This window comes from Meriones unguiculatus, chromosome 17, assembly GCF_030254825.1.
Source record: "Meriones unguiculatus strain TT.TT164.6M chromosome 17, Bangor_MerUng_6.1, whole genome shotgun sequence".
In the NCBI taxonomy this organism is placed as follows: Eukaryota; Metazoa; Chordata; class Mammalia; order Rodentia; family Muridae; genus Meriones; species Meriones unguiculatus.
The window spans coordinates 36,417,306-36,430,647 of record NC_083364.1 but is presented as its reverse complement, the minus strand read 5'-3'; the positions used below and the strand labels follow the sequence as shown (position 1 = coordinate 36,430,647).

Genomic DNA, 13,342 nt, shown 5'->3' with positions numbered 1-13,342 from the left:
TAACTTTCCCCAGTCTGGAGTAATAATTGTCTTATTCTGTGGAAACTGGCAAAAAGCACTTCAAATCAATTTTCTTGGAAAAATGTATTTGCTTTAAATACATATTTGTTCTTGTTCAAAAGATTAATAAGAATTTTTGTAACTATGTTAAACTCCACTAGGACGGTGCATCCTTCTGTTCTCAACAGAGCACTTTCCTCCCTGACTGTTCTAGGCCTCGGTGTGGTTATGTCACGGTGCTCAACTCGTGGTCCAACCACATCAACTTACTCATCTGCTTGAACTAACTCGAGTCAGCAGGATGCCCCACACCTCAGTACACTCAGGGCGTTTGGTGGGCAGCAGGCGTCATATCCACTTTGCCATCAGTGCTGTCTCAACTCTCTGCTCTGGGGTAGGATCCTTACCCCAAGGTAGTGTGGTCCTCCACACACTAGTGGTATTTATGATTAGCTAAAAGGCCCCTGTCACATACCTCCTCTGACCTTTTTGTATATCTGGTTAAAAAGAATAATAAGCATGTTAAATGTAGCTTGATTATATAGGCTGTAAAGAAAAGAGACTAATGAGGGAGGAAAAAGACTTCCTTATTTGAAGATGAAATGCTTCGCTTAAATTCAGAGTTATATTCTGAGAAATATATCCCTAGGTGATTTCGTGTGACTATCACAGATCATAGAATTTTCTTATACAGGCTGAGATGACTGATGATAAAATCTCATGGGACCACTGTCATATACATTGGCCTCTACTGACAGAAACACCATTATGTGGCATGATTGTAGTTTTATGGAGACAATGGTTTTTCTTAAACAACTGTTACCAACTGCCTCCTTTCTATGTAGTATGTAACACTTTCTTTGACAGCCTGGCTCTATGGTCTGAAAATTGGTTAACTCCTTCTTGAAAGATGTCTGTCTAAGATTTTCTTTAATTTTTCCCTATCACTCCCAAGCAGGATGAAATCTGAAAAAATTATAATTGCTTTTAGCCAGTTCCATTCAGGAAAGTCTCTCTGAAAATCTTTCATATAGGAAGCATCATGACTGCTATTTGACAAGAGTCATGTTCATCCCAAGCAGCATTTGTGATCCCCGAGTCATTGGTGCAGAACACACAGTTGTGTGAAGGTCTGGTTGCTGTTGCCCAGATATTTTCATCCTCTTCCTCACCAACACTAGTGACAGTGGACTAGGCAACAGTTTGGGGATCTATACAATCTGAGTGACTCAAGCTCAGACAGAAAATATGACATAAATGCCATACTTGTGAAATAGAATGGTCTTTCTGTAATTGCCAGCAAAAAGAATAAAGAAGTTGATGTCTTGTTTTTATATGCTTTAAAATCGAGTAAAGGCTGGGACACAGCTCAGTATTAGAGCGCTTGCCTGTCATGATCAGGCCCCAGGTTTGATGTCCAGCACTGCCCACCAAAATGCATTTGAAAGCTGCATGTAGCTTTGAGGCCATTAGCTTGTGAACAATATTATTTGAGTTGCGCTGTGTCCAGAACTGTGTATTAGATGTTGTAAAGCTCAGTGAGTTAGATTTAATCTCATTTCCTCACAGAGATGGCCTGTAATCCAGTTGCACATATGAAAGAATCTATGTGCAATTACACATGAAGCATAACTGAGCTACTCATGGCCACATGCAGAGTGATGTCATATGAGCCTAATGCTTTGCTGAGGGGCTCAAACAGCGGACACTGGTCATTGTGCAGGATTAATTAAGGAAAAATGGAACTTCTTGGTGGGTATCAAAGGAAGTAAGAGACAAAATTACCAAAATAGCCTTTCCCTGACTTTGTTAGATGCTGACTAACTTTCTAGAATATGACTTCTGTAGTATTTGGCACAATGAGGTCTCTGGGGGCTCAGGCCTGACTCTAGAAATATGCTGGGGGGGGGTGGGCATGATAACACATGCCTTTTATCCCAGCACTCAGGAGGCAGAGGCAGGCAGATCTCTGTGAGTTCAAGGCTAGCCTGCTCTACAAAGCGAGACCAGGACAGCCAAGGCTACACAGAGAAACCTTGTCTGGGAAGAGAGATGCTTTGGAAAGTCTCTTTTTTTTCTGTAATTATGCATGAGGTTTCTATAGTAAAGGGCATGTTGGCAATCTTAGTGGGAAGCTGGATTAGGCTTGTCTAGGAGGTCTCAAGCGATGGTGAAATTCTTTCCCGCCCTTGGCCACAAGCCGGAAGTAAAATCATCCCGTGCAACTTTATTGTAAAGCTGGAGAAAGCACCTGTGTTTGGGGGTAGCGGTAAGCAGCTGGGCACAACTTTGCAGCTCCACAGGGATGTAATTACAAACCTCTAGAATCTAAGCTTTGTGCTAGGTGATAACAGCTCATTAAAAAAGCCAGGCAGAGCCCTTACCTTTAGGTGCTGTCAACACACGATCCTCCTGCATCGGCCTCTCCAGTGCTGGTATTACAGGCGAGAGCTACCTACCACACCAGCTTTGGGAGCATCTCAATTAAGAAAGCTCGAGACTGTAGCAAGAAGGAGAGATTTAGTCATCATCGTGTGTGCCTGTAGTGAATGCATTCCTACGTGCCTGCAAACCACTGTCTTACACCAAATCCGAGTTTGTGTTTCCCCCTCGATTTGTAATCACTTTGGCCTTCTCAGTGCTTTGCATGATGTCACTAATTTGGCGTGTTTGTGACATGGATGGAGATGACTCTGAAGTAGTGTGTAAGCTTCTCCTGCTCCACACTCTGCATAGAATGTAGCACCTAGCTGCCACCCTGGCACTTAGCTGCAGCACCCTGTGACGGTTCCCTCAGCTCCTCTTCCCTTCCCATTTCCTGCTCCCCTTATCTCTGGTTTCCACACAGATGCCGACATCCGGAGGAGTGCGGTCTCAAATGGCAAAGCATCCTTCTCCCAGGCCTTGTGAGTATCTTTTCATTCATGTTAATAACCTTGGGGTACATGGAGAAACAAACCCAGCTTGTGGCCTGTGGTTGAGAAAGGTCACAGCGAAAGCCATCCCATTTCAAGAAGAGGCAGGGTTCAAGTGATTGCCCTGCCCTGTGGTGGCCACTGCATCTTTGAGAGGTACAGTAGCAGCTTTACTGGCTTTATTTTATCAACAGGCGTAGTGTCTATTTTAGTTAAAGAAACTGAACTTTAGAGAAAGGAAAATACAGAACTGTACAGGTACAGAAGTACAGGTACTGTAGTACTACCACGTAATGCTGGTAGGCGAGCTCAGGGCTCCTGTATGGTCATATGACGATTAAGAACTGTATAGTTTTAATTATTTTTATTTTATGTGCATCAGTGTTTTGCCTGTGTGTATGTCTGTGGGTGTCAGATCTTGCAGTTACAGACACTTGTGAGCTGTCATGTGGGTGCTGGGACTTGACCCCAGGTCCTTCGGAAGAGCAGTCAGTGCTCTTAACTGCTGGGCCATCTCTCCAGCCCAGAACTGTCTATTTTTTCGCAGTGCACGTGTGTCTGGCAATGAGCAAAGAAACTCAACAGACACCAGGTGCAGCTGAGAAGTTCAGGCATATGGTCTTGGGTCCTAAAAGGAAGCTCCAGTCTTCCTGACTGTGGGCACTAACTCTCCTTGACTCTGTCTTCCCTAGTTCCCACTGCTTCCTACACTCCACATCAGCTGAAGCGGTGGCCATGGGCCTTCTGAAGCAGTTTGAGGGGATGCAGCTTCCAGCTGCCTCCGAGCTGGAGTGGCTAGTTCCAGAGCATGATGCCCCACAGAAGGTAGGCCTTTCCAGTCTTCCCCGCCTGGAGCCTATGATCTTGTTTTCCTTTCTCGAATGGCCCCAGTCTAGAATGAAGCATGTAGCTTTCCTTATTCAGGAAGCCCATTTGCTACAGTGTGTTGAGTGACTGAGTGAATGTTTGGATGGGTGAGTCCTAGCTTGCCTAGGTCTTCCCTGGCAGTTGCTCCTTCACTGTGCTCTTCCACATAGGAAAAACTCCTGTTTTGTGGCTAACTTTAAGACACTGTGAAAGTGTGTTGTTCAAACTCCATTTTGCTCCGTAGTTGAATCTTTTAAGACATGAGGTGAGCTGGCATGGTAAAGGCTGTGGGAAGTGTAGGGACAGTATCAGCAATAGGCAGCAGCACCCTAGAATGCTGTTTCCCTTTGCTTCTTGGAACTCAAGATCCTGCTTTTGGTAGTGTGGTACCTACTAGTTTGTTTTAAAATCAGGGTTCATTGAAGCCTCAGGCCAGTGGTAATTCTGAAATATGCTTCATCGTCTCTGTTCCTCTTGTGTCCAGAAGGACTGCATATGTGCTCCCATTGACTGTCCAAGCCCACTCACATGCTCTTTTCTCCTGCAGCTCCTGCCTATCCCCGACTCACTGCCCATCTCACCAGATGATGGGCAGCACGCGGACATCTACAAACTGCGTATCCGTGTACGTGGCAACCTGGAGTGGGCTCCACCCCGGCCTCAGATCATCTTTAATGTTCATCCAGCCCCAACGTGAGTTCCCAGTGGCCATGCCCTTTGTCAGAAGGATCCATTCTCTGCCTCTCTGTCCCTCTGCCTCTCCCTCTGCCTCTCTGTCTCTGCCTCTCTGCCTCCCTGCCTCTGCCTCATTGGGTTCCCACACACTTCTGTGTTTTAGAAGCAGAGAAGGAAGATTCCCCATTTTAGTTTTAGCCCTTCAGCTTTCCCCCATACTTACCTGAAATGTCTTCCCCACCCCCTTTAAATCAGCATTTCCCAACTGTTGCCTTCCTCCCAGTACTTCATCAGCTCACTTCTCCTTTCAGATAAATGCTTTCATCTTCCATTGTTCTTTCCTATTTATTATTCCTCATCCCTTGCATTTGTACAGAAACTGTGGTTCATTGTTGAGGATAATCATGCGATCACTGCCATAGCCTGACCCAGTAAATCCTAACCTCATAAACACTCAGTTTGTGTTGGTTCTCCCAGTAGAAGTGAGCTTTGTCCAACTCTACAAAGGAAGTGGTGAATTCTCGGCTCTCCCACCCTTAACAAGAGTCTTTGTATCCTCGCCCTTCACACCTCAGCCTTGTGTAGCTGCCATCTGCTAGCCCCGTACCCTTCCCCTTTCTGTAGGAGGAAGATTGCTGTGGCCAAGCAGAATCACCGCTGTGCGGGATGTGGCATCCGCACAGACCCTGGTAAGTTCCCATCGGGACTCAGAGCTTTGTCCTCTCCCCTGTCTGTCTGAGGTAGCAGGAGGAGGTCAGAGCAGATGGAAGGGGAGAAGAAGGGCCTGGAATAGGAGGCGAGGCCTAGGCTCGAGTTGCAGTTGTGGGGAATTACCTGAGGGAGCAGTACGCTACAGTATCCTGATTAAACCGCTTCATGGCAGCTAGGTTCTTAGAGACCGGGTCTCATCAACTCTGGTGGGTTTGGATTCCTCAGTGGCCTCCAGGAGGGGGTGCAGGAACCATAGATCCCAGTGTGTGCATTTTTTCCAGCTTTAGAAAATTCCCACAGGAGTGGTTAGAAGCCGTTTGACCCTCCCTGCCTGCCTTTGAATGGTGACTAGCCTCTGAGTACAAAGTCACAACTGGCCTTTGGCTTTCCCGGTTTCCTAGATTATATCAAGCGGCTTCGGTACTGTGAGTACCTGGGCAAGTACTTCTGCCAGTGCTGCCACGAGAACACCCAGATGGTCGTCCCCAGCCGGATTCTGCGCAAGTGGGACTTCAGCAAGTACTATGTCAGCAACTTTTCCAAGGACCTGCTCATTAAGATCTGGAATGATCCCCTCTTCAACGTGCAGGACATCAACAGCGCCCTCTATAGGAAGGTCAAGCTGCTCAATCAAGTCCGAGTAAGACACCTGACATGCCTGTTCCTCCTCTCCTAGCTTCTGGGTCTGTTGTTGCACTTTTCTGAGGTCACCACACTCCTTGTCACAGTCACCATTCATGTTCTCTGTACTTTCTTGTCTGTCTGATATTCAGTGCTGGGTTCTGAGCCCATAGCCCATTGATGCTCATAGGACCAGCAAGCTCCCTACCATAGAACTACACTACCACAGATCCTGGGTACCACAGAGCTACACTACCGCAGTTCCTGGGTACTTGTCCTTCCAGGGTCTCGAACCTCAAGTAGCTCTAAGGCTGTAGATAGCACTTGAAAGCAAAACAGTTTCTGCACTCACCGAGAACAGGGTTGGGAATGTGAATCCCAGAGTTCTCAGTGGCTGCCAGGTATCTGAATGAGCATACTGAGCTAGAAGAATGGCCTTCCTTGGCCAAAGACCACTTTGAGGTGAGTTGTGGAAGGTGTTGACTGACAGGTTCAAGGGCAGTGCAACTCTGGCTACTTAGTGCAAGGTTTGAAGGCACTACCTGGCCTTCTAAGTGCTCCTTCTCTCCTCTTCTCCACTGTCTTGTCCTCAGCTGCTGCGGGTTCAGCTGTGCCACATGAAGAACATGTTTAAGACGTGCCGACTGGCCAAAGAGTAAGTCTTGTACGGAGGCCAGGGTCCTCTGGCCACCCTGCTGTCTCTGAAACGAGCATGTCCCAACAGTTGGCTCTGTTCTACGCCAGAAAGAGTTTGCAGAAATGTCTGAAACCAGTAAATGGGAATCCTTGACAGTAATTACATCTGTGTCTTCTCTGGAAAGGACTGCGTGTCCAGGGCCGGACATCATTTTCCAAGCTCATTCTACAGGGTGTATAAATGAAATATGTGGTAGTATGGGGAAGCTGGGGTAGCCTAGAATACCTGGGCTGGCTGGATGTCGCCAGCCCCCGCTTGCTTCGTTCCTGCTGAGTAAGGCTTTCTGTACTGTCACATGCATGCCGTAAGAGATGTTTGCTTCCTCTCCCCCCCCACTTGCTCTCATCTCCTGTAGGCTTTTGGATTCCTTTGACATAGTCCCAGGCCACCTGACAGAGGATCTCCACCTATACTCACTGAACGACCTGACTGCAACCAAGAAGGGGGAACTGGGGCCCCGTCTGGCTGAGCTCACTAGAGCAGGAGCTGCCCACGTGGAGAGATGCATGGTGAGGGAGCTGAGCTCTACCATGCAGCCTAGCCATTGCTTAGCAAAGAGGAATGGAGGGGCAGGGTTTTTGCCATTTAGCTCCAGAAGCTTGACATGGCCAGTTGACATGGAGAGAAACCAGAAGGGCTTGCTGTTCTCTTTAGTGAGCATTGAGCTCACCTGGGGTTAGAAAAGGAGCACTGGGGAGCTGGGGCAGGAGGCCATGAGTTCAGAGGTAGCCTGGGCTGTCCAGCAAGACCCTGTCTTGAGAAACTAAAAAGAATCTGGGCAGGAGTCGATGCTGGGCTAGACTGAGCAGCCTTCAGTGAAGACTTGCCACACTCCAGAGGACTTTGGACCAGATTCTAGAGGCTGTTAATTCAATCACAGTTTCAAACAGTTTGCTGTCTGTGTAAGCATGTTTTCTTCTTTCTGGAATGAAGGTATTTCTTAGATGAACTGTCCTTTCCTCTTGAGCATTTGAGGGCTAATGAAATAGCTTATTTGATAGCATTTCTGAAACTTCTATTTACAAGTATAACTTAACTGTCGTTCATAATAGGATCAACAGTGCTAGAAATCTGGACATGATACTTTTAGATCTGCCCATCTCGGCTGCCCAGTCTGTGGCCTGTGATGGGGTGAGGGCTGTGTGTGGTGGGGGTGGGGTGGCCATATGTAGTGTAACCAACTAGAGGGCATTGTTTGGGGGAGACACCCTTGACTCTACCTTTCATCTTAATTAGTCGTGGTACATGTTTCAAGATAAAATCGATACTCAGACTGGATTGCAGATTTGAGGACCCTCTTACTCAGTACCATTCCTTGCCTTCCATACCTTCCTAGAAGGCTGTTCCAGAGGCCAGGGCTTCTCAAGCCTGTGTCTTTTGTCCTTACCCTAAGTTTTGTGTGATGGTGCCCAGCCCTGGTTTGGCTCTCATGTTCAGAAGTCCAGCCCTAGGCTCTACACCATGGACAGTAGAGCCCTTCTGGACCAGTCCCTCACTCTCCTGATGCCATTCTCCCCCACAGCTGTGCCAAGCCAAGGGCTTCATCTGTGAGTTCTGCCAGAATGAGGATGACATCATCTTTCCTTTTGAGCTGCATAAGTGCCGGACCTGTGAAGGTGAGGACGGATGCTAGCATTGAGACAAGCAAGGCTGGACACGGAGTGAATGTGTTCCCCGAGAGGCCTCTGTTGGCAAGAGTGTGTGTCAGTGAGTAGCTCCGCAGCCCTCCACTAGAGCATGTGCTCTGGGAAGAAGCGGCTGTGCTGGTGAGTTGCTTCCAGCTCCGATTAATACAAATCGTTTTTCTCTCCCTCTTTTTCAACCAAATAGAGTGTAAAGCATGTTACCATAAAGCTTGCTTCAAGTCTGGAAGCTGCCCCCGGTGTGAGCGCCTACAGGCCCGGCGGGAGTTGCTGGCCAAGCAGAGCCTGGAGTCCTACCTATCTGACTATGAGGAGGAGCCCACAGAAGCCTTGGCTCTAGAGGCCACCATCCTGGAGACCACCTGAGGAACGCACCTAAGCTCTTTTGTCCAAGGGTCTGACTAGGGTCAGATAGAGAACTGAGCCACACCTTCAAGGAAGATGAGGCCTTTTCAAATATATATATTGTCATTTTTTTATGACTTGTCTGCCGTCCAGATGTAGGCAACCTTTATTGGTTGATGGGTCCAGTCTATTGTGACAGATGCTGTGGGCATCGAGTACTGTCATCAGAACTGACACTGGGAGTGCCTCTTGTCAGGGACTTTTGTCAGGACATCAAGATCCAGCTCTTCTGACACGTTTGTCCTGCTCCACTGGGACCAGATCTGGTTACAGCTGCAGCTCAAGGATCATTCCCACTCTTGACGTAGTCCTCAACTTCTGAGCCAGGCCTTTCTCAGCCAATGATCTTTTCCTTTGCTGCTGAAATAGGAGAATGGTATTTTCTCTGTCCCAGTCCTGAGGCCCGGAAGAGAATGGGACTACACAGTGGGCATTCTGTCCAACTTACTTAGGTATTTAAGGGACAGGTAGGAACAGAGCCGTCATTGTCCTAGAATCCTCAGAGACCTCAAGAGGCAACCATAACTCCCCTGTTTCAAATATCCCAGACATAGGTGGGCACGAGCTGCTCGTGTACTCTGGTGGGCTTGAAGCAAAGAACAGAACTGAGTCTTGGGCCAGGCCCATCTGTAGTCAGCACCGCAAGCATAAGTGAAGCTGCAACTGGTGCTTAAGGCATGTTTATTCAGACAGAGGAGCCGGCGGCCTCCCCTGGGGTGTTCAGTCTCTCAGTTAACTAACTTGAGTGCAGGTATGCTTCAAGCTCAGGCAAGTCCCTGACGCCGACCTCAGGAGAGGCTAGAAGCCCCACCCACCATCTTAACATGGGTCCCTTACTGCTCTGTCTGACTGTGTGACCATTGTGGTTCTAAGTACAGCTGTGACCCAACTCCGTTCTCCACCCCCTTCCCCCAGCAGAGCTGGGCCCTCCCTGTTGGCTGATCTCTTGCCTTAGTTTCTTTTCTCAGAGTTGGGAGAAGCCCTCCCACTCAGCAGCACTAGAGAACTTGACAGTTTGTGAATGTTTCTGTTTGCTCAGAATAACAGGCGCCTTTATGCCACTTATGCACTTAACACTCAGCCTCGGTGACACATTGAACCATCCATTTCATGTTACTGATTGTAATAGACTCCTCCCTCCCCCCATCACTTAATGTGCATTTCTGTGAGAAGTTTCCTGGATGAGGCTGGACATGTCTGTGGTGGTGTTTGAATTGCTGCAGGTCTAACGTCTGTGTAAAGACTGGTCAAAGTTGCCTCTCAGAGCCTGGTGGTTCTGTGAACTAATGACCACCATGCTTTTGTTCTGGAGCTGACTTCTGGGTTTTCCTGTCCGTGGTAGCTACTAAAATCATTGCTCCGGGCACTGCCCCAAGAAGCCAGACAAAGTTGCATTTGGTTGGTGGGAGCTGACAGGTAACTGAGCCGGAGGGGACGAGGGATCTCCCCGAGAGGCGGTCAACGTGACAGCTAAGCTGAGCTCTAACGGAGCAAGAGGGAATGTGTCAGGGAACTAACTGATCCAGGTGCCTTCCTCTGCTTCAGCCTTGGGAGCTGACGGCTCTATGGTGGGGCCTGTTCTCAGGCAGAAAGCTGAGGCCAGGGCCAGAGAGAGTTGGTTAGAAGTCCCTTCCACTCAGTTGTCACTGAGTCAGACCTCGGATTCAGACTCTGCCTCCAGTTCCAGTTCATGGCTAACTTCCCGTCCAGCTGCTCACTCCAAGTCACCACACTGGAGGAGGCTGCCGCCACCCACTCTCCAGCTGACCTCAGCCTTCTCGCTGACTTTCCAGTTTCCCTGCCCCCCTACCCCCTTAGAGCACAGATCTCTGCAGTGCTCCGGATTCTGTGCTGTCGTTACTGACCAAATACCCATATGTTTATTTATTTGGGAATGGGAGAGAAGGGACCGAGGGGGTGTTTCTTGTGAAAGCACTTTGTTTTGTCACTTTACAGTATCTGAGTCTCCCCTGCTGCGGGGAGAGGCATCCAATACACTGAGGAGAGTTGCCTCTGGGGTGAGGCGGGAGGGGAGCATCACATCTGTACAGAGGGAGACAAGCTCCAAGGCACTGAGAGGTGTGGAAGCCGAGTGCTCTGCACTTAGGAGGCTCCCTCTGCCGAGGATTGAGAGCGTGTGCTAAACTAACAGAAAAGGAGCAAGAGTCTAAATAAAAGCATTCTGTTTGTGTACAACTTGTGTTTTGAACTGGATTTTCAGCTGCTGTAATTCGTGCAGATCCTAACAGTTCATGGTCATCTTTAATAAACTAAGGAAATTAAATCTTGCCTTTTATTTTGCTGTCTTGATGACTGTGGAGTGGTATGATGTATCTGCTGAAAAGCAGCCACATCTGAAAATTACCCGTGTGATTTCTTTTTCTTGTTTCAAGACAGCATTTCTCTGTATAGCCGTGGCCTTCCTGGAACTCGCTCTGTGCACCAGGCTGGCCTCCGAATCACAGAGACCCACCCGCCTCTGCCTCCCCAGCACTGGGATTACAGGCATGCATGCACCACGGCAGCCTGGCTTTACCCGTGTAATTTTTTGTGGCGTGTTCTCCACATGACTGCTTTTGTTAGTTTTTTTATTATTGTTATTATTGTTGGGTTTTAAAGACAGGGTCTCACCATGTGTCCCAGCCTGGCCTCAAACTTGGAATCTCCTGCCTCTGCCTCCCAAGTGCTGGGATAATAGGTCACATACACCGAACACTGTGTACATGGCTCTTTAAATGTCTTTTTTATCATCTCCCACCACTGTCTAAAACCTACACTTACCTCTACAAGCCTAACCACCAGTCGCTCGGATTTGAAAGCTGGTTGTTTCTGACTCCCTCCCACTACCTGTTCTCAACTTCATTGATGGTCTCTTTTTTTTGTATCTTGTTCTATTTCTCCCCCTCCCACACAAATTCAGGCTCTTCTCAGTTGTCTGGGGTCATGTCAGTTTCTTCCTGTTCATTCACTTTCATCAGATATTCAGGTCCCTGCTATATACCAATTTCTCTGGTAGTCTGTGGGGCTGTAACAGAGAGCAAAATGTAGACAGGCCCTACCTATAAGGAAGTGAAACACTGTGCAGTAGACAGACACTGCACAAAATCACCAGGGTGAATGTGTGTGGTCAGGCTTTGGTTAAAAAGCTGGACGTGGTGACGTATGCCTTTAATCCTAGCACTTGGGAGACTCAAGAAGCCAACATATTCAGGAAAAAATACAGTAAAAGCTACCACAAATTTAAGAGCACACTCTAGTAGCTATTTCCATTACATTAAATATTATGAGTTACATAAAGATGATTTTCAATATGCAAAGTTATGAATATGCAAATGATATTAAGATGTAAATATTAGGCTATTTTATGTGAAAGATTTGAGCATTGGTGGATCTTGGGAACCCTAGAACCAATCTGCAGATAAGGCACAGCTAGTCATTAATCCCTGCTAATGCTACAAAGGAAAACAACAACAACAAAAAACCAAGATACCCAACTGGGACTGGAGAAAGGTAAAGCCTCTAAGAGCAATTCTGTAACAACTTCTCCAAGAACGTGGCTCAGGGGCCGAGATCTCCAAACGGGCTGGCACGTGTGAGGACCCTACAAGGACCTGGAGCAGGAACATAAAAGGACTTGCTGATTCAGATTTGTGTATGTTCTATAGCCCACACCGGCATCAAAATTCTCCTGCCTCAGTCACAGATGTGCACCATCACAGCCAATTACAATTTTAAGTTTAAAAAAGTGTGCGTGTGTGCCACAGCGTTTGTATAGGCCAGAGGACAACTTTTGGGAGGGAGCCATCCCCTTTTTGTTGAGTGGGGCTCTCTGATCAGTTTCTGCTGTGCTGCATACCCCAGGCTAGATGGGCGATTTTCCTGTCTCTGCCTCCCATCTTGGTGTAGGAGGGCTGGCTTTCAGATGATGTACACCACCACATCCAGCTTTTCACATGGGTTCTGAGGATCAGACTTGAGTTTGAGACGTGGTTTTCAAGGACCGAACCTGGGTCATCAGGCTATTGCTATTACCTGATGAGTAATCTCCCCATAACTTCCCCCTGCCCCCCTTAAAGACAAGGACTTACATCACCCAGGCTGAACTTGACCTTGCTGTACAGCTGACAATGACTAAACTAATCCATTTGTCTCTGCATCTTCCAAGTCCTGGAGTCTGCCTCTAAATAGATCTAGAAATTTTAGGTTTTTATATTGATAATTGGTGCAATAGACAATGTATTCTCCTAAAACTCATATTGAAGGCTTTGGGAGAAAAATGGTGATCATTACAGCCCAGCCACATGATACACCTTATAATGAATGCAAGAAAGCAGGCAGCTCTTTCTATCGTGTTGGGGTGCGGCACAGAGGCACCTGTAAACAGAAGGTGCCCAGTTTATAGTCACCAAGACCCCAACCCTGCTAGCATCCTGATGTCAGACTTGAACCACCAGAGCCTTGAGAGAAATCTTTATCAGGTAAGCCTCCCTCTTTATGGTATTTTTAAAACAGCAGCTCAAGTTAGCCAGTGGGAAAGCTGCTGAAGAGTTTTATCTGAAGAGGTGGGTGACTGGTCAAAAAGCCATCATCCGCTGCAGAGAAAGGGCGGAGCAGCGGGATATTCTCCTGGGGAGGCGGCTCTAGCACAGCTCAGAAGATCTTCTGTTGGACTGTCGCCTCATCACCTAAGAACCTACAAGAAGACAGAGCCCATCTCTTATCAGTCCCATCTCAGTTTAAGCAGAGAAGAATGTTGGGAACAGCACATTTCACAAGATAGGGTAGAGTAGAGAGGCTCAGGAGAATTG

General features: G+C 47.7%; 1 protein-coding gene across 8 annotated transcripts in view; it reads left to right on the top strand.

The window, feature by feature from the left end:
- Positions 1 to 10,818, top strand: part of Rubcn (rubicon autophagy regulator) — a 63,293-nt gene extending 52,475 nt beyond the window's left edge. For all 8 annotated transcript variants that reach the window (XM_060370250.1, XM_021635324.2, XM_021635323.2 and 5 more), the window contains 9 exons: positions 2,849 to 2,906; positions 3,608 to 3,740; positions 4,330 to 4,475; positions 5,082 to 5,146; positions 5,570 to 5,808; positions 6,383 to 6,444; positions 6,842 to 6,995; positions 8,009 to 8,102; positions 8,317 to 10,818. In XM_060370250.1, coding sequence (XP_060226233.1) covers positions 2,849 to 2,906; positions 3,608 to 3,740; positions 4,330 to 4,475; positions 5,082 to 5,146; positions 5,570 to 5,808; positions 6,383 to 6,444; positions 6,842 to 6,995; positions 8,009 to 8,102; positions 8,317 to 8,495 — 1,130 coding nt within the window. In that variant the 3' untranslated portion in view covers positions 8,496 to 10,818. The remainder of the gene's footprint in view (positions 1 to 2,848; positions 2,907 to 3,607; positions 3,741 to 4,329; positions 4,476 to 5,081; positions 5,147 to 5,569; positions 5,809 to 6,382; positions 6,445 to 6,841; positions 6,996 to 8,008; positions 8,103 to 8,316) is intronic.
- Positions 10,819 to 13,342: the final 2,524 nt, after the last annotated feature.